At 38.3% G+C, this 25,142-nt stretch overlaps 1 protein-coding gene across 5 annotated transcripts in view; it reads left to right on the forward strand.

Annotated features, from left to right (window-relative positions):
* The window catches only part of cnc (NFE2 like bZIP transcription factor cap-n-collar), a 75,566-nt gene that overhangs the window by 29,905 nt on the left and 20,519 nt on the right, over nucleotides 1-25,142 (forward strand). For all 5 annotated transcript variants that reach the window (XM_003695484.4, XM_086911763.1, XM_012489137.3 and 2 more), the window contains exons 3-7: nucleotides 1,237-1,315; nucleotides 12,643-12,956; nucleotides 13,895-14,098; nucleotides 24,402-24,633; nucleotides 24,863-25,087. In XM_003695484.4, coding sequence (XP_003695532.1) covers nucleotides 1,237-1,315; nucleotides 12,643-12,956; nucleotides 13,895-14,098; nucleotides 24,402-24,633; nucleotides 24,863-25,087 — 1,054 coding nt within the window. The remainder of the gene's footprint in view (nucleotides 1-1,236; nucleotides 1,316-12,642; nucleotides 12,957-13,894; nucleotides 14,099-24,401; nucleotides 24,634-24,862; nucleotides 25,088-25,142) is intronic.

The following is a 25,142-nucleotide window of genomic DNA, read 5'->3' on the forward strand; positions in this document are numbered from 1 at the left end:
CAAATTTAGGGATAAAATGGCGCTCCGTCCGTTGTACCCATCGTATTTCGATACTTGCTTCCAAACTTGTAAAATTGCACGCCTATCATTTACTTTTTTCTTTCTTTCCTTCTCCCTTTCTGAACGATAATGGCTCGACAACAAATTCTATTTTTTGTATAATGGACGTATTCGAATGATCGAACGAATCGTGTCTAAAGTTATCGGTTTTGAAATATAGTAGAATGAGGATGAAAGGTGCCAGGATCGCGAATTATTGTGATAGAATATACCACGTGACTGGCAATAATCCGCATAGCACACGATGGTGTCGCTGTGGTCGCCCATTGATTTCGAATTCACGAATACGTATCATCTATGCGGATTCTCGATCGGGAAGAACGGGAAGAAATTTGGGAAATTTAGAAGGAGAAGAGAACGGGGATAGGACGCGTGGTTCGAGCTTCTGTTCTCGCGGGAGTTGTTCGATCGAAGGATGAGAGAGAGAGAGAGAGAGAGAATCGATCGAAGTTGGTATTCATAACCCCGGATCTTCGTATATAACGCAGCTCTCAACATGGACGATACATCACACCGAACGAAAAAGAGACTGAAGCAACGATGATAGAAGGGGATGAAGAGCGTTGTCCGGGAAAGGGAGAAGAGAGAGAAAAGGGAATGGTTGGATAACCACTATCGGAGAGTCGGTATGATTAATGATCGAGTACAATGCTATTTTCATTAAACTCATTTCACTGCAGCCCGTATATAACGCGGGCATGGCCAATCTATATGGTCTCGGCTATACGAGCACCCTTCGCTTCTTTTTCACGTTGCCGTTAGATTCTTGATTATGACGTCTCTATGATCCTCGACCTTGACGCTCTCGGATCTCATCCCACTGAATTCGACCATTGTTACGAGCCGTCCTTCTCGCTTCTTTCATTATCACGACGAAACGGCCACGTTTCGAACATTCCATGTCGTCGACCATGACGCTCTCTAAATTCGAAAATGACTTCATCCGTGACCGATGAATCCCATCCTTATTCTTTCCCCTTAAAAAACGACTCAGTTTTTTAAGACACGACGGGAAAATTGTCGGTTCGACGGAGAAAGAAGTCGCTGGTATAAAGATATATCTAAGTTTTCTTTCTTTTTTTTTTTTTTCCCCCTTAATGTAACTTCTATCAATTAAATGTTCGATAGGATATACTTTTTTAACGAGTAGGTTCCATGATATTTCGATATTTCCAGAAGGATACAAAGGATACGTACGACGAAGCGCAAGATAATCCATGGGCAGGCCTTCCTTACACCATTGATCTCGAGACCGGTAAGTGCAAATTGATTTTATGATCTGGGAGAGCCACGTATATTCGATAAAATAAGTAATACGTATTTGCGCGTGAATTTTAAATGCATAAATTCAGAATCGAACGTTATTATAAATTATACGTTTCGCGTGATACAATTTTACGAATCGATTAAAATTGTTTTTCCAACGAAGGAAAGAAAAAGAGAGGAAAAAGAAGATAAATAAACGTACACGCGCCGATTCGAAACGCTTGATTTTCATATATCGATATTTATTAATGAAAAAACATCGTGTTCGAATATCCTACACTTTCCAATACCGATATCATACGTTATACCTATGCGTTTAATTCGCATAGTTCCTTTTATACGAAGCGTGTCGAATCAAAGCTGCGATTCGCAATCTGGCCGCACCTTTCGCGAATCTAATCGAGCGCCATAAACGCGTCCATTAACCTGTGTAACCTGTTCGTCGATCGATAATTCGGTTAGCAATTTTTATTAAAAAAAAAAAAAAAAAAAAAAAAACAGAAAGAAGAAATATCATCGCTCCGACAAGATGAGACAAATTTCGCGTGATATTTTATGGAAAGAAGAGAAAAAAAGAAAGAAAAAACGATGCATCGAATGCACGAGGGCAAAGTCGGGCCCACGAGGTGAAAATAATTTATCGAGACACTTTTGATAGGAAGAAGTGGAGGAAAAGGGAGAGAAACGGTGAGTAAAGAAGACCGAGGCGCGCGCGGCTCGGTTGGAAGATGAACAGGAGATGGAGAAAGAGGCAGTGTGGGTCGGGGAGTGGCTACAGGAACGCCCTCGCTGCCTTCTTCCCTCCCTTACCTTCCCGTGCCCCACCATCCCGAGCAGCCCTTCGCGCTCGCCTCGGCTTTCCTCTCTTCTCTCTGCATTTAATTACTTTGCGTCGCGGCGAGCAGAGAGTGCGCCTAGCGATCCACTCTACGTCCTGTTTCGTATCGACGCTTGACGAAGGTTCGCTCGTTAAAACCTTTTTTAAATGTCCGCGTATCTTCCTCCGCTTCTTCCCTTTTTCTTCCATCCTTTTTCTTCTAAAAAAAAAAAAAATATCGTGCAAACATTTTTCTATTAAGTATTAATTCATCTTATATTTTTCTTTTCGCGCGTTGAAACCTGTGGATGGATCTTTTAAGAACAAAAAACGTATCCAAACGTATTTCAACGAGAACAACACGCGGTTATAGGAGATATATACGTTTCGAATTATTCTTTTCGAACGATATCCACGAAATTATTATTTTTCTTCGTTTCACTGTTTCCAAAGGAGGAAAATCGATGTTTTTACCGAAATTTTAGAGTTTGTTGCGTTGGGACACCGTCGACGTAGTAAATTAATTCGATTCCGCGATAATAAGTTCGTTTTACAAAGCATGGAGGCAGACTAACAAGAGCACCGGAGCTCATTACGCGGCTATCTGGTCGTCGATCGATCGACTCGACGCACGGCATTGTGTGATTAATGAGTCGCTCGACAAAAGAAAGCACAAATTCCTTGGGCGCCGCTATTCTTTAAGATTCACTAAGAGAAAATAGAGAATAACGAGCGGTTCCCAACCGAGATACGGACCTTTAAGAGAAAAAGAAAAAAAAAAAATATGTTTATCGCTCAACTCGGTACGATCACAATTGCAAACAAAATTCAAAGCATTGCACTCGGTGAACGAGTAGTGAAGTAAGAAAATCTGGTGGTGGTTCGAAAGGAAAAAAAAAAAAAAAGAAAAACACGCAACGGACTTACCCCCAAGAACGAAACCCGCTCCTTATCTGATCAATGGACAAATAATTCATTAAACCGCGGGTATTATATATTATGCACGGTAAAAAGTTCAGTGCACTCGGAAGCTTCGGTCGGACGCCGTAATATCTTGACCGATGAAAAAATTGCAAAACGATATGGTTGCGCGCTGAGTTACATTCGAAAGGATGTGTCGAGATTACATGTAAATTTATTCGCAACACGTAATCGAGTCTCGCGAGGGTTATACGGGCGCGAATTCACGCGAGCCGCGATCCTCGGCGTGTTGCCTTGCTTTACCCACTTCGGTTTCGTGAAAAGGAACGACGAAGGGTCGAACGTGAGTGAAAGAGTAGAAAAAGAGTAAAAAAAAAAAAAAAAAAGAAGAAGAAGAAGAAGGTGTTTCGCACGATACCGTCAACAAAGTACAAAGTAAGTACTTGTAACCAATTTGACGAAGCATGATGGATTACACGATGTGGATCTATCTCGTAAAAAAAGTTTATATCCGAGGAATAAATTATCATAGCATTGTCTCGCCGCGAACGCTTTTGGGCGCGCCGCTCCTAAAACCTTTCCCTTTCGATCGACGCGATGTTTCTCTCCTCCCCTCCTCCCCTTCCCCACTCTGTATAACCTTCTCTGCTCGCGTTCGATATGTATATACGCGATATGGATACGCGCGATAAAGAGTTATCTATGATTTTAATAGATAATTCGTCGAATAGGGTAGAGTAGAATCGGAAGTAGATTTTTGTTAATGTTAAGAATATCGAACGGAGCCGATACGATAAAATCTAGAAATTAGAGACTCGACTCGAACTCTTCTTTCCTGTTATATTTATTTTGATCGGTAAACGAGATAAAAGATTTTGTCGAATAGTATATCGTACGTATATATCGTGGAATTGCGATTCACGATACAATTGTAAATCGTACGGGAAGAAGCGAGGAGAGGGGAATGTTCGATCGGTAGATCGGGCAAGGATGGAAGTAGAATTGGCGAATGGTGGGGAAACGAGGTAGAAAACGCATGCGTGAGTATACATAAAATGGAACATCTGCCACGTGCGCGGGCGGTGCATAGTGCGTACTCGTGCGTGGACGACGGAAATCTCAAGGGGGAAAGATGCGTGAAAGTATGGCCGAATCCGCCATGCGTGTGCGCGCATTTCGTTACAGGCGTGTGCCGTTTTCTCTTCTCTTATCCGAATAAATAAAAATGTCGATCGATTAAAAATTACGCGATCGTTACGACCGGACAATTTTTAATTTTTAAACGAGTATCAAATTATCGTTCGATGAATACTTTTATCGAATTTCGCAGAATATTTCGTTTTTTCACCTTTCGCGTAATAATTTTTCGTAAAAGTAATTTCCTACGAATCTTCGATAAGCGTTTATATTAAATATTTTAAAAATATTGTAGGCAATCTTTTGACGATACGAATAATAATCGTGAATTATACGCAATAAATGGGGATAATAAAGATGTTATTCCTTTGACCGATGATATATGCGTTATAGATTTTAAATATTTTTTTTGATATTGGAATTCTTTGCATCGGGAAGTATAAGTTTCCTCCCAATATCTACGATAAAATTAAGCAAGAAACATTAAGAGGGATCGAATGCAATTTATTTCCAGTGTTGTATTAATTTCCGCTTCGATTCGTCACGAGCGCTCACAAAGAGAGAAAAAAATAATATCCGAGTGGCTCGATGCGTGGCAACAACCGTGACTAATTTCATCCAAAGTGGATACAGGATGGAATTGAGAACAGACCCTATCCAAGATTTTTGCTCTAGAGCATGAAAAAAATATATAAAAATTATCCAGCTTTTTCATTTTCCCGATAAAAGCACAAAAGGTGTGATATTTGCTCGAGTTATTTGAACGAAAAAAAAAAAAAAAAAAGAAAGAAAGAAAAGAAACTTCCAGCATTTGAAAATTCAAACGTTGTTATCGATCAACAAGAACAAACATTTCGTCGATTTAATAAACAACTTTTCAAATTTATTGTTCTCGTCTTACGAAAATTTGAAGGTGGAGGAAACGAAAGGTTTTTCGAAGGATTCGAGTCGCGGTTAAATCCCGAGAGGGAATCAATATTTGGAATCGTGTGCGTTCCGCCATGTTAGTCGGGGTATTTGAGCGAGGAACCCCCATGGGTGACGTATTTGGGGGCAGCTGGTTGGTGAGCCTATGTACGACGGGGTTATAGGGATACTCGGAGCCATGACTTGCCATATCCACCCCTGTAACACGAGCACGCATCATTACTCATATCGTGGCTCGTTGCACGCCACGGATTCACGGAATGAATTCGGGAGGGCACTTCCACGGGAGGGAGTTTAGGGATGAAAATATACGACGGAACGATAGAACTGACGTATCGCATTGAAAAAGAAGCTCGAAATATATTTCTCTGGCTGCGAAATGAATCGCGTTTGAAATTGAACGCTTAAATAAAATTGTTTCGCTTCAAAATCACAAACTTAGAATTTTTACTTACTCGTGTAAACGTATCTATTACCAGGTAGCTCCCTGTTTCCGTCGATCAAAATCGTATGGATAAAGAAAATCGATTCCGTCCCGACGAAAGCGATTACGTTAATCGAAGAATGATTAGTCTCTTTCGTCAATTTCACGCTAGAGATATTTCGATCGTTGGGTCGAAACGTTGAAACTTGGGAAAAATTAGTAGCGAAAAGTGGTGAGAGACGTCTTCTCGGCACCCATTTTAACTTTTCAAAGATCTTCTGTATCTGTACAATAGAAATACTTTTCCAAGGATTTTGAGAGGCGTTATACCTGGTCCGGATTGCTTCTTCGATTTCCTGAGATTTTTTTTTTTTTTACAAATCATGCTTGAAAGAGATTTCGAAGGATATGTCTTCGCTGAGGATATTCAAAATTCTCGTTGAATGATCTTCATTGTATCAAAATTCATTTTTCGCTACGTGAAAATTATAAAAAAAAATTTTGATGGTGGAATAATTATTTCGCTCTAACAATGATCGCGATAACAATTTTTCAATGTTATTTCTAATTTTACGAAATTATATAGAGATTATTCGTATTTCTCGTCTATATTTTACATTTGCGACTCGAACCAAGCAAAATACAAATTGAAGAATAGAGAAGAGCGTAAAGCCAAACATTAAACAATAAAAAGAAGCGTAGGCATTATGGCGAGTTTCTGGCCGAGAACCATGTTGATTTAGGATAGATATGTATCAGACTAGGTTGGTTAAGGTCGACCTGTCACTTCGAGTACCATTAGCCCTTTCTAGACACTCTCTTCCACGGTCGACCTTCAACCTGTCATTATTGCATCGAGCCATTTTTTCTTCTCAACCGATTCTCTCCGTGAGAAATTCTTTTCAAAAGTAAAAAAAAAAAAAAAAAAAAAAAAAAAGAAAGAAAAGAAGAATTTCGTTAACGATGGAGAAATTCTTCTCCACGCTTCGTAAGTATTCGCTTCTTGAGAAATCCGATGATTAGATTATTCCACGTATGCCACGAAGAAAATCTTCTAATCTTTGAGTAAATGCATAGAGGCAAATGCGTAAAACCATCGATTCCTTCGACTACGATTCGAAATACTACGGTTCGGTCGTGGAATGGGTCACTGTGCCACTGTGCACACTCGAGAGAGAAATCGTGCATCATGACAACTTGCAACACCTCCAAGATCCAATAAAATCTTGTGTACAGAAACGAAAAATCATCTTTTTTTAGAAAATATCTTCGCGAAGAAGACATTATAGACATTATAGGCCGATAATCGATACAAATATAACGGACACGAGTGAATTTCTATGGAAAATTTATTGCTCGAACGGTTCGATGGATTTACCTTGATTTAACGTTTGAATACTTATTATTCTTTGAATTTTGACGAGAAGAAAGAAGTAACTTACACTTACCGTGTAAAACGTAAGCAAGATTTCACAAGAATGAAGAGTACATTACAATTCAATCTCGTTGTATTTCATTCTCGTGGTCGAGACTAGATTATATTCGATTTACGAAGAAGAATCTGATGTATCGATGGCCCGATTCCTGTATGTAAAGAGAACGGATGCGGAAGCAAATGCGATCAAAGGAAGAAGTTTTCGAATGTCGAAACGAGAAAAATGCACCGCCTAAGCATGACTGGGCTACCGTTCCTCTCCTCGTGGACGCGTGGCCAACGAAAAGTGCAAGCTAAACATGAAGAGCGAACGTCATAGTATGAGGTGGCAACGTTCATTGACGGCAAACTTGACATCCAGAATGACTGGTGCGTACGAGGGTGTTAACTAGGTCTCTGACCTCGTTTACAGGATCCTTTGCTTCGCTCGCCTCTTCCTTCCCACCTGATATCCACCGTTCCAAACGATTCGATTCGATCGCTACCCTCGATCTCGTCCGATAGATGGATCCATCGTTATTCCACATATATTCTGAACCAGCTTCTGAGAAAAGTGTTTAAACGTTTGTTGAAGATCTGTCGAGGATGGATCGAATATTCCGACTCGATTGTTCGATGCGTATTATTACGAAGGGGGAGGGAGGGGAGCGGGAACGAAAGAAAAAAAAGTATTTACGTTACATTATGTAAATGCGAAGAAAACGATAATTATATAGAAGGAAAAAAAAACACAAAGAAATAATAATATCCACTTAATTAAAATAAATCTTAAAATCAAAGTTCTTCATTTTTTTTTTTTTTTTTTTCCTTTTTTTCTAACGAAAAAGTTATTTATATTTAAGTATTGTATACAATCGCATACGTAAGTAAGTACGATGTGTTAATGTAATGTATTAATAATTTCTGCAAGTTGATAAATTTTTTTTCATATTGTTTCTACATTCGTATATGAATGATGTAAAAATATGCTTCGCAATTTTTTTCTGTTTTACGGTACGCATTTAGAAAAATATTGCGTACAAATACGATGCTCGATGCATTTAATGCATTTGTGTGCAAGTTAAGTAATTTAAATTAAAAATGAGACTTGACAAATTTTTTTCGTTTTCCAAACGAAGAATCCTAATCTCGAATCGCAAAAATAACAATGATACAAATAAATATATGAGAAACAATTCGAGTCGGAGTAAAAATTAAATAGGGGAACGAATTTATAATTTAAAAAATATCGATCTTTTCGTAGGGAAAAAGGTGTGTACCGTTAATATTTTTATCGCGGCGATGCGTATTCATTTCATAAGGAAGTTGAAGAAAAAGTCAAAGATCGGTAGATATTACAGGACGAGGCACAATGTTGGAAAAGCACAAGTTCATGCATCCACTATTATTTATCGTACCTATACAGAGGATGATTTTAGACTTGATTCTTTCACCAACGTTCCAGAAGATCGAGCACGCATTGTTACGTTATACGTATATATATATATATATATATACTTTCGTCGGTGATCGCAATTCGCTTATCCTAGGATAGTTGACGAGGGCGATACAATGATTTGTACTCGTTGAGTACATAAAGATTATTCTATCTTGCCTCACAATTCGTACATTCTTCCAAAGTATCGAGGTAGTTTATTTTAAAAAATATCATCGAGAGATTAATAATTATCCAATCTAATCCGGTTTTATGCGAGACGATCTTGTGACGGAATTCGAATAAGAGCGACGACACAAGAATAAAGGGTCGATCGATGGGACGGGCATTTGACAGGATTTAGATACAATCGGCAGTGATTTTACAGTAGTGTTTCGATCATCTATCGAGTCTGATCTCGAAGTTCGATCGGACAAATACATTTTATTACCTTTATTCTCTTTTTCTGTCATTTAACACAAATTGTATTTATTAAATGCAAGAATTGCAAGAATGGAATACTCGCGCGAGTTTTGTTAATCGGAAACGGAAAGACGGAAAATGGTTTTGGTAAAAGATCGATGGAGATTTTTGCGAGGATAAAGCGAGTCTCGGGACTCGTTGGTAGGATGCACCCTTGGATAAGCTGATACGTGGCTACGTGGACCGATCGAGACTCGGTATACGCTCCCTGGTCACAGTGGGGAGTCGGGGAATGGCATTATGGGTAGAAACCTTCCCTCCCTTCTCTCCAGGCCTGGAGCGCGCATTGTGTGGCAGCCATATTGGAATAACAGCCAACCCCGTCGTGATTGGTCCGTTTTTTAACGGAGAACCCGTCGCTTGGCACAATACTCGTCTTGGCCATGGTTAGGCAATGCCTTGCTACGCGATAGACTATCAGTCGACTCCATGCTGTGCCTGCATCAAAATCATCGGCCAGTGCCGGCTGTTACGATACTCCTCGCGCACGATAATCGCGATAATCGCGTGAAACAAAATTCCATCCAAATATATATCGTTTCCCGAGTTTCCTCAGGCTCGCGCGATCCTCGATCTTCTCCCAATATAGATTAATCTAGTTCCCCCTCCAGTATTTTCGCGCCAAAGGACAGTTTTTTTTATGGAGAAAAAGTGCGTGTACGATGCGAGGTATTCGCGAGTTTGGTCGAGAGAGTGGTAAAAGTCTCGTTCGTTGCGATTCTTTCTTACGTTGCTCTCGGTGATGTGAACAGTGTGAAAATTAAAAAAAAATAACTAAAAGTAATAAGGTGATTTTGATTGAAACTTTGAAACTGTGACACGACGTTGTGATCGTTGGAATTGTGGATTATCCCTTCGTTCATTCAGTCACGGATTACCGTCCTTTGAGGTATGTCGACCGAAACTTAAGTAATCTATCTAAACCGCGTCCAATAAAAATAACCTCGATCGTTCGAAATTTTGAAAATCAACAAAATCCTTTCTCGCAAAAATTACGATTTTAGGGAAATAAAATTCATTTCTATCTAACTCGAAAATTGCAAATTTTGTTGTCATTGTTACGATGAATAAGGGACGATTTTCGCTAAGTTTTACGAATATAATTAAATAATATATAATCTTTTGGTTAAAAGTGATTAACCATCTCGATCTCGATTCTGGTGGACACGGTGGGGGACAATTAATAATCGAATCGGAGAATGGATGAATTACGAGTTGGGCTATTTATAATCGCACCAGGTGCGCGTAAGTCTCGTTGAAAATTTTCAGGCGTTGACATTTACACGTCTCCATAGCGAGGAAACGGAGGGAAAATGAGACGTCAAATGGAAAGACGGTTGAAAGCGTGTCGGTATCGGTCATTGGCACCCTTTTGTCAAGGGCTGCAAATAAGATTTACCTCGATATATTTGTCATCGAAGGATAGGACAATCGTGATGGCGCATTCGTGGCGTGGAATCCCTCGTTCTGGTATTATATGGAAGCGAGCTGTAGCGTTGTATCGGAGGCACGAACGCTGCCAGCCTTATATACCTTTTTCGACGCTCGGTCGAAAGGGGCATTGGTCTAAAAATTTTGTCGAGTAATGCAGGAATTATTATCCGAAAAAGGGCGACCCCGTGCAGGGGTGCTGGAAGAAAAAGAAAATGATCGTTAGACGCGCGCGAAATGTGAGAAATGATCTGTCGACGTTCCCGTGGCCGTGGAAAAAGCCGACCGCGAGTTCAAAGAAGCCGTGGAATCGAACGAGACCGAGAACGAAGTGCCATTAGACGCACCGTGATCCAGCGAATTCGCTTTGGATTTTAAACAGGCAAACATTCCCTTCCCCAAAATCGTTCTTTGCCATTTCAAAAAAAAAAAAAAAGAAAGAAAGAAAAAGAAACACGCGTATTTTCTTTGATTATCTTTGTTCATCGAGCTTGTGTCATCGCTTTTTTATTTAACTGTATTTCTAAAAAAAAAAAAAAAGAAATCTATTCGTTTTCATCTTTTCTAAATAAAACGAAAAGAGTATCCGATTATTATTATTATTATTATTATTATTATTATTTTTTAAATTTGCGTTACATTCGTAAAAAAAAAAAAAAAAATAGTGCAGTTCGTCCAGAAGAGAGCAATTGAAGTTTAGAAATTATAGGTGGGCATGATCGTGCGGTCTGCCCCGCGTTTCGACCAGACAATGGCCGCCACCACTCGTTAATGTAATAGCCATCCCAAAGGTGGGATCTTGGTTCTCGCGGATACCCGTACTACTCGTGAAGAGTAGGCAGAAGAACGAAAAGCCTCTTCTTCTTTTGCCGACCCGCCTGTCCTTCACTTTCCGACCTGTCCGCATTCGGCCAGCCTTCGGAGAATTATTATTTTATGAGATTATTATCTCTAATAACATCACCTCTCCAGCCGAAAAAAGGAAAAGATAATTTCGTCGTCCCTCAAAATCTCTCCCTCCTCTTTCTTTTTTTCTTTCCCCTCCCCCCCCCCCAACTTTTTTCTTCCCTCCCCTACGAAAAGGCGAGTAATTAATTATGGGCACCAGCCGAAAAGATCGATCGTCGATTCCCGGTATCATATATCGGTAATATATAATCGAGGCGAAAACGAAAAAAGAATGATCGTGGAAAGCGATTTTGGAAAGCGACGGCGAGGGCTGGGAGGCGAAGGCGTCGTCGCGTTCGGAGCGTGCGTAAGGGATGAAGTAGGGTAGAGCGAGGAGGGACGCGCGATTGGCCGTGGGGCGGGAACATGGAGGGGTTGTTCAAACCGGCAGGTGGATCTTCAACAACACCCCTTTGTCCCTCAATTAGTTACGTTTTTTTCCTTTTCCGTCCCTCCTCCCAAATTTTACCTGTCCGTCGGCTCTAGTCGGTTTTCGAGTGTTGCGCCTCCACTTTTAGTCGAGTCACAGTGAATCCGGTTTCCTCGAATCGTCCTGCAACTGTTTTTATCTATTCTCTTTTCTTTTTCTTTTTTTTTTCTTTTTTTTTTTTTTTTTTTTCCGTAACACGTTCGAAAATTTCACCGTAAAATGAACGTATAACGTGCATCGTAGAATTTAGATCGAAGTTAATTTTCGGTTCGGTTCGAAACGCAGTCGGCTGCTGCGTTAAATTCATAAAATGAAACGTGCTTTCATTTTGGTATTCGCATATTTCGTTTGTTCGAAAGTTATGAGTTACAGTTAAGAAAAAAAAAAAGCGACACGACTCCTGTAAAAAGAACTATGGCTTTGGATTTGGATTCGGTGGACAAAGTAATACATTTTTCATCTCGGTAACCCGATCGTACGACAATTGTTTATTCCTTCCGATTTCGAAATAATAATACGAAAGATCGTGAAAATGAACGATAGCGAGCGATGAATTATTACAGTGATCTATGTGAAAAGTGGGAAATGTAATTGCTCGTGCCATGCAATTTCGCGGGCAATTAAATATTTTTAAATGATCCTTAAGATCCTTTGGTACGTTGGGCACGCAATTCTGTTTACGCTTACTTACGTTTCATCAACCGATAATTTGATCGCGTGCCTTCTTTCCGCGAGCGAAACGACAAAAGTCGTTATTACACGAAACACGAGTAACATTCCGTTTCTTTTTTTTTATTTTTTTTCCTCTCTCTCTCTCTCTCTCTCTCTCTCTCTCAACATCGAACGAGAATAACGTTTGAAGCGCGTACTCTTTGTCTTTCTTCTTGAAGAAAAAAACGAAGAAGAAAACGACGGTGTAACTCGAATTGGACGCGGGTTTGTGTTTCAGGTGAATATATTCTCAACTCTGGAAATCAAGAGGAAAACGGAAACAACGCGATCGAAGAGGAGGAGGATCGGCTGCTTAGAGAAGCGTCGCTAGATTTAGACAATCACCCGTTGGCTGGATTAACCGATGATTCTTTGGGATTAACCGACACTTTAGAACTCGAGAATGATCTTCCTTCGGACTTACTCGGAGGTAGTCTCTTAGCAAGCGCAAACGTCGAAAGTCTTCTCAACAACGATAGTTTGGATCTTCCCGACGGATTCAATCTCGAGGAGGCACTCCAACTCGTTGGCCTCGATGAGGCGCAATCAGAGGTTTGTCCCGATCTTTATTTACCCACATTTCATTCCTTTCCTATCCGCTACTTTCATTTCTATTTTTCTCTTTCCTCTTTGTTAAGAGAATCATGTTCTCTCTTAACAAAAAAAAAAAAAAAAAAAAAAGAATTAGTAGAAACGCAAACATCGGAATAATTATATGTAACTTTGAGAAGAATGGAATAGGATAGGATAATTTCAATAACTCTCCAACCTCTCGAGGAAACACCGAATCTTATCTCTTTGAAAATGGACGGAATGATATTAATTATTCTTGATTTAAACAAAAAAAAAAAAAAATTATCAAATCCTTGCTAGGAATTGGAATGTTGACTTTTATCGAAACAGAAGCGTAATTGTAACATTTTCAGACATGTTCTGCAAAATAGCATTGGTCGCATCGCATCTTTGACGATATATGTACGAGAAATTGATCGCAAATGGATCGAATGAAGAGAAATCGAAGATATAATATTATTGCGTGACCGCTTCCCGTTCTTCTTTACGATTAAAATATATACGTATGTAGGTATAGTTTTTTCCTTATTCGAAAAAATCAATTTCGTTTATTATCGTTGCCATATATATATTGAATCGACTGTTACCTTCGTTCAATCGAAAAAAAAAAAAAAAGAAATATATACATATATATATATATAATTTTTATTTAAAAACCGGTCATTTAACCGGTTCGATAGAACGAGGTATGGGCTAATAGTTTTAGGCTTTGGTTAAAAGTGAATTTACAGCTAGACATTATTACGTTTCAAAATTTCAATCGTCTTAAATTTCAACTAGTTCTCTGTATATTGAAAAATTATTGAATCTAGACTCTTCTAGAATTGAATCGCGAATCATCTCGAAACCGAACGATTAAGTTTCTGATCGTTAAAACGAAAATGTGACATTATATGTATATATATATATATATGTAGGAAACGAAACCGGAAGTGAAGAAGAAGGAAAAAGATAGCATCGAAGAATCGAGGAGTGCAAAGGACGACGAGTCGCCGATTATAAGCAGCTCGAGCAGCGTCGAGGTCGCGAAGTCGTCGAGGTGCGAGGATCCCGAGACCGGCGACATGATTCACACACCGCAATTTCATCATCCCCATCATCCTCACCATCGTTCCTTCCAGGTACGTACGACCTCGATTTTACCCCTTTTTATCTTATCCTTTTCTCTGTTCGAGAAAACAGAAAGAAAAGAAAAGAAGATATATTCGTATTTTTATATCGTTTTCGTTATATCGTTACAAATAGTTGGCTCAAGCAGAAAGAAACAAGATGACGGTTAATCGTCACAGTTCGTATCACAGTTCCATCTAAATTACCTTCGTTTGATTTGCCTCTGTTTAAATTATCGTCGTTTAATTATAAATATGTGTAAATATATTCTTACGAGTAAAATATTATCAAGAGTTTGTATTTGTTGCGCTGTAATTAATCATCGCGTGTTATAATATAACGTAATTTCTAGAGAAGTTTCTTCCAAGAAAGAACGTATAATCATATTTATATCGTTTTCTAATTACATCGTTTTTATTACCAACATCATCAACATTTTTTTACATTAAATTTGTATCCATCAAATTTTTTTTTTTTTTTTTTTTTTATAAAGTTAATCACGTGTAATAATTATATATTTTTTCCTATATGTAATCGTATATTTTCTTTAAAAAAACAACTACCTCTCATTTATTGATTGGGACTTGCCATAAAAAAATATAAGTACTTACGTATATTTTATATCTATTTCGAATTACTTTTTTTTCTTTTTTTCGATTTACTTTTTCAACTTACTGTTTTGAAATCAATTAGAACGTAAATATAACTGCAATAAATTGCGCGTTTTTATTTATTTTGTTAAGTAAGAGAGTTTCCAATAATTAATCGGCTCCTAATTGAATTAATATCTAACAGATAACGTGTCCATATTCTTCTACTTTTGTCTTAAAATTTACGCGTTAATAAGTAAACCGGATAAAATGAGAATAATTCTCTTATTTATGGAATGAAAGTCCATATTTTTCAAAATTTTTAGAAAATTTTGTATCGAATTATCATAGATAGATTCCAGACTGAAACTGTAAAGAGACCGTTATAAAGAGATGCTTAAATCTTGAGTATTTATATTATTCATTAAGTATGGAGCATAATAAGTATTTGCAATCTGGTAGATTGTTTTATCACTTCATTGCTATCTATCGTATATTTGAAAATTAAATCGCATCCACCATGCATATATAATATATTTCTTTTTTCTATATATCGGCATATATATTATAATGATGTAACGTACATTGAACGTACATTGAACGAAGATGGTTAATGTTGATAATAACGTTGTTAAGATTTCACAATTTCTTCCAGGATTCAAGAGATTTAAAATCGCTATGTGCAAATAATTGTTAAAATGAATAAAGATACAAAGATGAAAAAAGATGAAAATTCAATCAACTTTTACGTATATCGATCTTTTTTTCTACGATAATTTGATTAATAGTCATCATTTTAGTAAATTGCTACTTGCATTACATATCGATATTCATTGTATTTATTTTTACGTTCAAATTAAAAACTAAAAGAAAGTTATATATTTCTGATTGTGAAATCAAATTAATATTTATTTACATAACATTTCATTGTTGACAAAATTTTTTTATCGTTACACTTTAAACAATTTTCTATTAACAATCTATTAATCCATTAACATTACTTTCCATTCTTGTTTTTCATTTTTATCTCCTCTCCTCTCTCTCTCTCTCTCTCTCACACACACACACACACACACACATTAGTTTTGATTATATTTTAAGCGAAAATTATTTTTCGGATAAAAATCATTGCTCTTAAATATCATTGAGAAATTATATTGTTTGTTTTAGTTTAGTTTGTTTAAAAAATGATCGCAAATAGCATAAATACATTTGTCCAGCGATAAATTTAAGATAACAAATCCGATTTATGATATGTCAAATATGTTGTGATATCGTTCAAATAATATTATATTTATAACTTTATAAATATAATATTAAAGAATTATTGAACGCCGATATATAACGCCGATCGATACGCCGACGTGTTCTCGAACAAATTTCATTATATAGAAAATTTTACGATTCGCGTAAAGATTTGGCATTCGAGAAACTATCGATGACTTCGATATCCATCGGAGAAAGAATTTCGATTTTTTCGATTTCGAAAAATTTCCATATACACAAGTATATACACAAGTATGTATGTGAGAAGAAAGGGTATACAGATTGGATATCATTTCTGATTTAGATATGACATTCCAGATGGTTTAATTAGAAAATAGTTTATCCATCATCTGTAACCAGTTTTCGTTAAATAACATTTGCAGTCTAACCAGTTTATCCTATATACTTGCATATAAATTTTTCAAATATGTTAACTGTGCAACTATGTAATATGTAAACGCGATTTTACAAGCTTATCGCGCGATACGAAGTGACATATTATTATTATAGAAATAATTATTTACATTCTTATATCTTTATTCATTTTAGAGTAAAAAAAAAAAAAAAAAAGGTAGAAAAAAATATAAGATGTATAATCTTATGTTAATTGGATTTATGATTCGAAACAAACAGGAATTAAATAATCATAAATAATTATGAAATGTAAGGAAAGAAAAATAGATAGCAATATAAGCATAGAATTTATTTTTTTATAAAAACAAAAAGAAAGAGGAAAAATTCTATCGATATAAATAATCATTATCATTAAAAATCAATCATAACGTTATGATTTACGATCCGTTGATTTACGAAAGATATCGATACGCGAGAAAGATACGCAGATGATTTAAATATTCGCGTAAGATGAATTTAGAAATTATAAATGATAAAATACCGGTGTTTAAACTCGCTATCACCACGATTAATCACAATTGCGATCGCAATTCGTATTAACATCGAGATGAATTGTGCGTTCTAAATTTCACCGATCCCATCTCGAGATACCTTTCTTCCTATTATCTCGAACAAGTGTCGATTCGGGGGATCATCGTTTAATCAATTTCTTTCTCGATCGATTTACGCAATTAAGCGTTTTGTTTGTTTTTTTTTTTTTTCTACTCTTTTTTTTTCTCTCTCCTAATTCACACACGCGTAGGTATACGCACGCACGAGTATGCGCGCGAGAAAGGAGAGACGCGGGTAGAAAGAGAAATAGTTATTTCGGTGATCGAGGTTGCACTATATTTTCCAACTTCCATCGTATTTCTTCGAACCTACTGACACACATAAGAGCCGCGCGTACCATCCAACCGAGATAATATCGGTTAATGCGGTGAACGTCTGTCGCTCGGATCGAAATCCGCGAGATTTCGCAGAGAAGAAAAAGAGAAAAGAAAGAAGAAGAAAACGTTTTAACGAGACGCGGCGTTTTAGTTTCAAGTTGATGGAGAGGAAGAAGATAGCGGGTTGTTTTGGTAGGCTGTGGCGTGACCCGGCGTGGTGGTGCTCGCCGCGAGAAAAGCCGTGTGGTCAGGCACGAAGAGGAGGACGATCGTGACAATGACCTACCGAGATACATAGTCCTCGACGAGACTCGAAACGTGACGCAATGCGTACTTACGTGCCCAGGTCTTGCATGCACGTGAATAAGCATAGCTGAAAACTTGCGCCAATCAGAGAACACGGGGACCCCTACCATGATCGTTCACCGTGCACACGATCGTGATCGCGTTGTATTCCTGCCACTCGCGGACGACATGCGGTTCGAAGTAAACGTAAACCTTGTGGAAAATTAGTTTGCCGTTTTTCCCTCCCGTTGAAAAACTTTGTCCCGTTAAGTCGTTACGCCAATGTCCCCGGATAAATGTAATTTCGTTTCGATAAACGTGATTGTGCGACTTGGAAAAGTGTTGTGTTTCTCTAGCCTCTTCTGATCGCCGATTTCCTTGGGGGGGGAGAGAGAGAAAGAGAAGAAAAAAAAAAAAAGGATCGAACGGAATGTGTGATTCGGTACGCGCGCTTCGTGGGATAATCGTTTCTTCCATTTTTCTTCTTTCTTTCTTTCTTTTTTTTTTTTTTTTTTCTTTCTTTTTACACGCATTTCGAGTAAGATGATTCGCGGCAGAAGGACATTATTGTTATCGTTGCTCGTTTAAGGACAATTATCTCGATATTCGAGTATCGCGAGTTTGATAAAAGTGCGTGTTTTTCCGTATCGTATCGTTCGGTGTATTCTTGAAATTCTTATTAATACCACGATGATCGATCTTATTTTCGCGTGGTGGAAACATTCCGTCCCCTGTACGATCGGTCGACTATCGACTAGTTAACACCAGTTCGTTTTCATTTTCGTTTTGTATCCCTTCGAGAAAAATTGAAGAAAAATTTAGATAGAGCGTGAATCGATCATTTTTTATTATTATTATTATTATTTCTTATTATTTTTGTTGTTGTTAAATCGTTCCGATAATACACACCGTCGAGCGAATGAATATTCGTTAATCGCAACAGACACACATGAATGACGTGCAGCAGTTTATCGTTAAGCCTCATTCACAGAGCATCGAACAACAACAATATCAAGCTACTTCAGAATGTTGGAATCCGATTGTGGACGAAGGTTTGTTACAGGTATACACGTATTCTCGCACATCAAGGATAATTGTATTATTATATAATGGGATAAAAGACGTAAAAAGAAAAATATCGATTTACCACGAATTGAACGAATTCGTTGTTGAAGATCGGAAAAGTAGTTTGTTCGACGGTTAAATTACGTATCTAAGGTAACGAAGGTAGATGCTACTCGCTTATTTTGCATATGCGCTTATTACTATAATAGGATAATTTTGAAAGTATCGAACGTTCGTATTCTTATCGACGTTATTATTTTTTTTTCTACGACACAACGATAGATAATTATAACGCAATATCTCTATGAAATAACGAATATTACACCGCGTTCACAACTCATCGCGCTTCTTATTTTTACAAAAAAAAAAAAAAAAAAAACATCCAGTTTCACTCCGATCCATTTCTTCTTTCTATCCTTCGTATCGTATTTATCGCTCCGTATCGTTGCGCGTTGCACACGTTCGACGAAAGAGAGACGAGAAAGTTTGGTTGGGGGATGGGGGGTAAAAAAGAAAAAAAAGAGATATACGTAGCGATGTCGCGACCTTGCGTTTAACGTGGAAGCGTGCAAAGCGGTAATTGGTATACGCCGCGGACATGTAATATCCAGCGTCGAACGTCCACAGGGCTCTCTCAATACGTAATGAGCGAGGTAAATTAATACATATGTATATGACGGTGGCGGGAGTTTTGCCTAAGAGAGGTAGGATGCGTATTGTACGGAGGGATTGCGCAACGAGACACGGTGTCGCGAACCGTATCATTTTTGGAACTCTTCTCTCACGCGACCGTCGTATTAACACTGACCTCACTCACCTGTAATTGCTACTTGTTACCGTACTACCAAGATGCGGACGACGTATGTAACACGGTCTATTATACTCGCCACGCTATATTCTTACGTCTATCGTCGGATTTTTATTCCTCGCCAACAGCCTTGAACGTGTCGCGCCACCATCGAAGGAATCAACTATTCCGCGCCATTCCGTTCTTTTATTATTATAATATTCCTAATGGCGTAACATTGTTCTCGATAACGCGAAATTTAAATATCGTTATCGCCCATACGCGAATACCACGGGGAAAAAATTCTTCCGTGACGAAGATGCGTTTAATCCTCGTGTCGATATACCAAAAGTTTTGCTCTTCGCAGATTTTTACGCGTATATCTTTATATCGAGATCGCTCGATTTTCCTCCACGAATCGTTTCGCATTCTCACACCGTGTTTGCCCATCCATCTTTTTCAGCAAAAAAAGATTAAAAAATGTCCGCCTAAAAATTTTAAATTGTAATTAAGCTACCAATCTTTACTTACTACTCGTCGCTTATCCTTTCTTACTTATCTTAATCGTCTTTGTTACTAATTTAACCGCGTTTAAACCGGTTTAAACATCATCGTCGATGTCGAACGTTCCGCTATAAATTCGATATCGGTATTCAAACATCGTTAAGTATATAACCGGATGAAAATCTTTATTCTTTCCCCGATTCCGATCGAAAGAATAAACATATTTTACGATGATTAGAATCACGCGTTCGATTCTAATAATATTCGAAATCGAAGGATCGAAATTATATCGGATAGATTCGAAATTAAAAGTAATTTGGTAAATAAGAAAAACGAGGGAATAATAAAATGTTGTGAATTATAACGCAATACACGATAATAATGTAGAAAGAGCGGCTCTTGGAGAACAGAGAATAATTAAAAAATAAATGGAGGATCGTGTGCTCTGTTCGCGGATAACGAACGAGAAGAAGTGGAAGAAGGGTTCCGCGCGAGAGAACGAGAGAAGAAACGTGAGCGCATCAGAACGTAATAGTAATTACAGCCGCAACGTTTATCCTGCGGTGGTGATCACATAGTTGGAAGGATTAGAAATGCAGAATAATTTAATCTTTGCGCTAATAAGTTCAAAAGACGATGATTCCCGTGTAACGTCAAAAATATTTAAATACGCGTGCTTTTAATCTCTATGGCAAATACGATTTACGACAAATAAGCGGAATCCTGATTTTAGTTTTAGAATTTTCATTTGCAAATTTAAAGGAACCTGACGAATATAAAAATCGGCGAACGAATGTTAATTTTGACGATCGGACGATCTCGCTCCAAGGATTGGAAGATAATTTGACTACGATGGCGTAACTCGATCACGCGGAAGAAAATTTTCGAAAGGAGATTTAACTTTCGTAGGAGAAAACGAGCTCGTGAACAAGATGATAAATCATGGTAATCCGTTTTTTAATTAATTAAACATCGGAATAGCAGAAGAAGAAAACCATTGAATAACGTCGATCGATCGGATTGCATTTTGAATTTTGCCCGCGTCTCGTAACGATATAAAGTTAAGCGAGCGGATATCGATCATCGAAGGACGACCTTTGACCGTGATTGACGGACATTCGTTACGTCCGCTATTCTGATGATATTCGTTTAAAATACTTCGAGTTGTAAAAAGAAGAAGAAATAATACGTTTGGTATCCTTGGACTTTCGATAATATTTACACGCAAGATCGGGTTAGGATGGAAAAGAGAGAAGAGAGCGATGCGCGGAGATAAAGAGACGAAAGAAGAGGAAGGAAGGAACGGAGATCGTGAGAGAGGGCGATCTGTGGAAGCCGCGCGGAGAAGATGGAGGTTGAGCGCGTTGGATCGCGAGCGAGAAGAGTCGTAAGACGAAATTAATAAGAGGAACGAGGTATGTAATATGGAAATGAGAGGAAAGACGGAGACCGACCGAGACATTAGGATGCACTTGTAACGATACACGCGAAGGACTCGCCGCGAGCCCACCGCGGTAACCCATGCCAGTGCCGCATTAATCTGATGCCTATCTGAATGAATCATAATTAATATCTTGGCCCATTAGCCGTCACAGTGTACCGCCGACTATACGTAATGCGCATACTTTCTCCGCGTATCTTTAATTACTTGTATTTTCTCGATAATATACCTCGCCACGAGATTATCTTATTCGGTTAACCAACCCATTTTTCCCTTTACCAGATTCTACATTCGAGTAGAAAATTCGAAATTCGTCGAATCTTCCTTCCGTACGAGACAATTTGTTATTATTATTATTATTATTATTTTCGTCTATTTTTCTTTTCTTTTCTTTTTTTTTTTTTTTCCCTCCTCGCTACGCGAGGGACGATTTTATAAAGAAAATCCAGTTTTTAGACTTATTCTCAAGGTACGTTCGTCGTACTCACGTACGATCAAGCAATTTTCACGAAGAACGAAGCAACGCGACGGGGCGTCACAATTCCTTTCCGTTGGTCGGAGAGATTCCAAACAGCTGGTGGACTTATGCACTGTGAAATACATAATGCGTCGCTGTATGAACTATCCAAGATGTGTGAAACGAATTTACCTCTTCGCGAAGCGATCATCAAACTTCTCCGTCCGCCTATAAACAGCAAATACAAATACAATAATCCTTGCGATATCCTTGAAACGCGAATATAATTAATATAATTTCGATCCACTCCGTTTTGTTCTATCCGTGCGCGATTTTCTTCGATGGCTTATCGACGATCTTGAGAAATTTTACAAAAGATAATCTGTATCTATACCGTATCAGTATTTTTGGTAAATGGATATAACGAATGAATTTAATAACGATCGAATGCGGTATAAACGTAAACAATTTCGAATATACACGAGAAAATATACGAGATACGGAGACGAGAGACAAAATATTTTTTTATAGGCTGTAAAGTGTGAGGGATTGAATCGGTATCCCTGGATATTTTGATTCACAACTTTCGTGACAGAAACGAGCTTTACCGGCAGTCACGTACGAAAACACGAACGATGCGCCGAGGTAAAAAGTAGGTAAGCGATCGAAGGGACGTTAGAGTAAACGATGCTGGCAGGTATCGAATACCCGGTTGATCGCTGTCTTCTTTTCCTTCTCGATCAATCTCGATTACCATCGATATACAAATGTAAAATGCAAAACTTACTAAGAGAGAGAGAGAGAGAGAGAGAGACTGTCGTCTCGAGTAAATAAAAATCGGATATTGATTAAAAAGATTTCTAAAGGATTTTATTAAAGAGAGAAAAAGATAAATATCTCGCGCAAGATTAAAAAAGATTAGCTCGCAAACTTGATTATTCCGATTTATATTATTGCGACGATAATAATTGGCAAAAAGAAAAAAGATAAGAAAAGCGTAGGTAGTAAAGATAGAAATGGAAGAAAAGAAAGGAGAGAGGAAAGAAGAGGAATAGAAAAGAGATATAAACGGACAAAGGAAGAAGGAAGAGAGAGCTCGGTAGAAACTGGCAAGTCCTCGACAGCTCGTTTCAAACATCTGTTCGCTCGCTGAGAGATCTCTTTCCTCCCAGTTCCTCGCGATCTCGCAAATTCATACGGCCTGTGACGCGAGCCAACATCGTACACGCCTTTGAATACACTCGTGTACTCGTGTGTGTGTGTGTGTGTGTGTATACGCGAATTTGTCCGCGATGCGCAGGGAAGGAAGGAAGGAAGGGCAGGCAGTGATCCAAAAATCAGAACCGTAACCAAACGGTACGCGGTAGATGGATAATGTAGATAGAGAAATAGTGGAAAAATGATTGGTCGAAAGTGCAAGAAGCGCGGAATGGAAATAACCGCGATCTCCAAAACTGTATAAAGCGGAAAGACCGTGAGAAATTGTTTTAGCACGGTGAACTGGCAACTGGTGTGCGCGTCAAATTCCGAGAAGCGTTCTTGGAAACGGTATAAACGCGTTGAGTTTTTTTCATCCACGGCTCAATCATGAGCGTTGCGTCGAAACGGCGAACGAGCGTAAAGTTGCGCGCCATTAGAAACCCGCGATTCGGTATATGGAGGACAAATGGTCGCGGAACAAACGTCTCGTCCTACATTTGGCGGCCTACAGCCGACAGATGCGGTGACAAGCGAGAATCACCTTAAAGGCGTCGCGCTCCACAGATTGCACGGGCCACTGATTGATGCGAGCGAACAACAATCTCAGCCAGTTTCTCTATTCATCTTCTTCTTGCGCTCGATGCATTAGCGACAATGCTAACCTGCATTAAGCGCCACTACCGCGCTTACGCGTACTCCTTTCCTCCTCTTTCTAACCTATCTTTTCCTTTCCCACCATTTTTCTCATTTTCAACACTTACTTATGCCCTTGAATATTAAAGCGAATCTTGTTGATAGCAAGCTTGATAACTCGCTTCGTACGTTTAAACGATAGGTTTTTACGTTTAGATTATTATCCGTGTAAATTCCGATCGAGATGATCTACTGCTCGAGTCCATTATTAACCATAATAAAGAAGGGTAAACGATCACGATCGAGATCGCGTTACGTACGCTTGCTTGAAAGAGTTCCCTTTAGCGCATCGTTGCACCTCGAATAAAAATTATTCTCTCCGATAATTTCCATATTCGAGCCGATAGTTTGACATTTGATCATGATCAACGTTTCCACACAGTTCAAAAGATACTCGTGACACCGAAATCATTAATATCTTGGCCGTTCTTACGTGTGGCCAACACCTACGCGATCAGCAGGGTTTCCGACGATCCATCCTACGAGTTGAGATTTGACAGGTTCGATAACCGCGGGACTCTATACGCGTGACACTGGATAGATATTTTGTAACGAAGCAAAAGAAAAAGGACGTAATAAAGATAGGTAGATTTATTTTATTTTATTAAAGAAAAAAATAAAATTAGCGATTAAAACATGTTCGGAATGGCAGATCGTCGGATCAATAAAATTATTAAAGTTTAAACGTTCGAAAAGTTAATGAAGAAGAAAATTTGTGTTGATTCGTAATTTGTACATTTCAGGGTCGCATGCCATTCATGCGTGCAATGAGCATGGAACAACGGTGGCAAGATCTAGCATCTCTTTTATCGCTACCTGGTGCACCAGAACATTTTCCACATACTCATCCTGGATACCCAGGGCACGGTATAAGCCACAGTCATTATGAAGCACAACGTAACGTGTTGCTTCACAATGCCACTCTGGCTCCACCGGTGGGTGATCTTAATTCGACGAGCCCTTACCACAATGTAGGTAAGTATTTTACGCAGAAAATTTCGACAACTCTGTTTAAATTATTACTCGATGAAATCAAAAATTAAAATCTTCCCGTGTCATCTGTGAAATATATTTTATTTTATCTTATGCGATGATATTATAATTTTTACTATTAATTATACGATTATAAAATTTAAAAAAAAGTATAAAAAAAAATATTATCGGCTGTTAAACCGTTTTGGAACTGAAATGTTAATTGATGCAGGTGGATCATCAAATTTGGGCTCGGCTGTAGCAACGTCGATGAATTTAACGAACAGTAGCGAACCGATGGGTGCGGAGAGTGGAGCAGCTTATAAATCCGAGCCGGCAGATATGATGTATTATCATACACCAACTTCCGATTCGATAAATCAAACTACCGATGGTTTTCTTTCGTCTCTTCTTAACGATGAGGATTTACATTTGATGGATATGGCTATGAATGACGGTATGTACAAACATTTTTACTTTAACGTATAATCGTCTACATGAATTGTCTAAAA

This window comes from Apis florea, unplaced genomic scaffold (assembly GCF_048593485.1).
Source record: "Apis florea isolate Af1SG1 unplaced genomic scaffold, ASM4859348v1 contig_3367_pilon, whole genome shotgun sequence".
In the NCBI taxonomy this organism is placed as follows: Eukaryota; Metazoa; Arthropoda; class Insecta; order Hymenoptera; family Apidae; genus Apis; species Apis florea.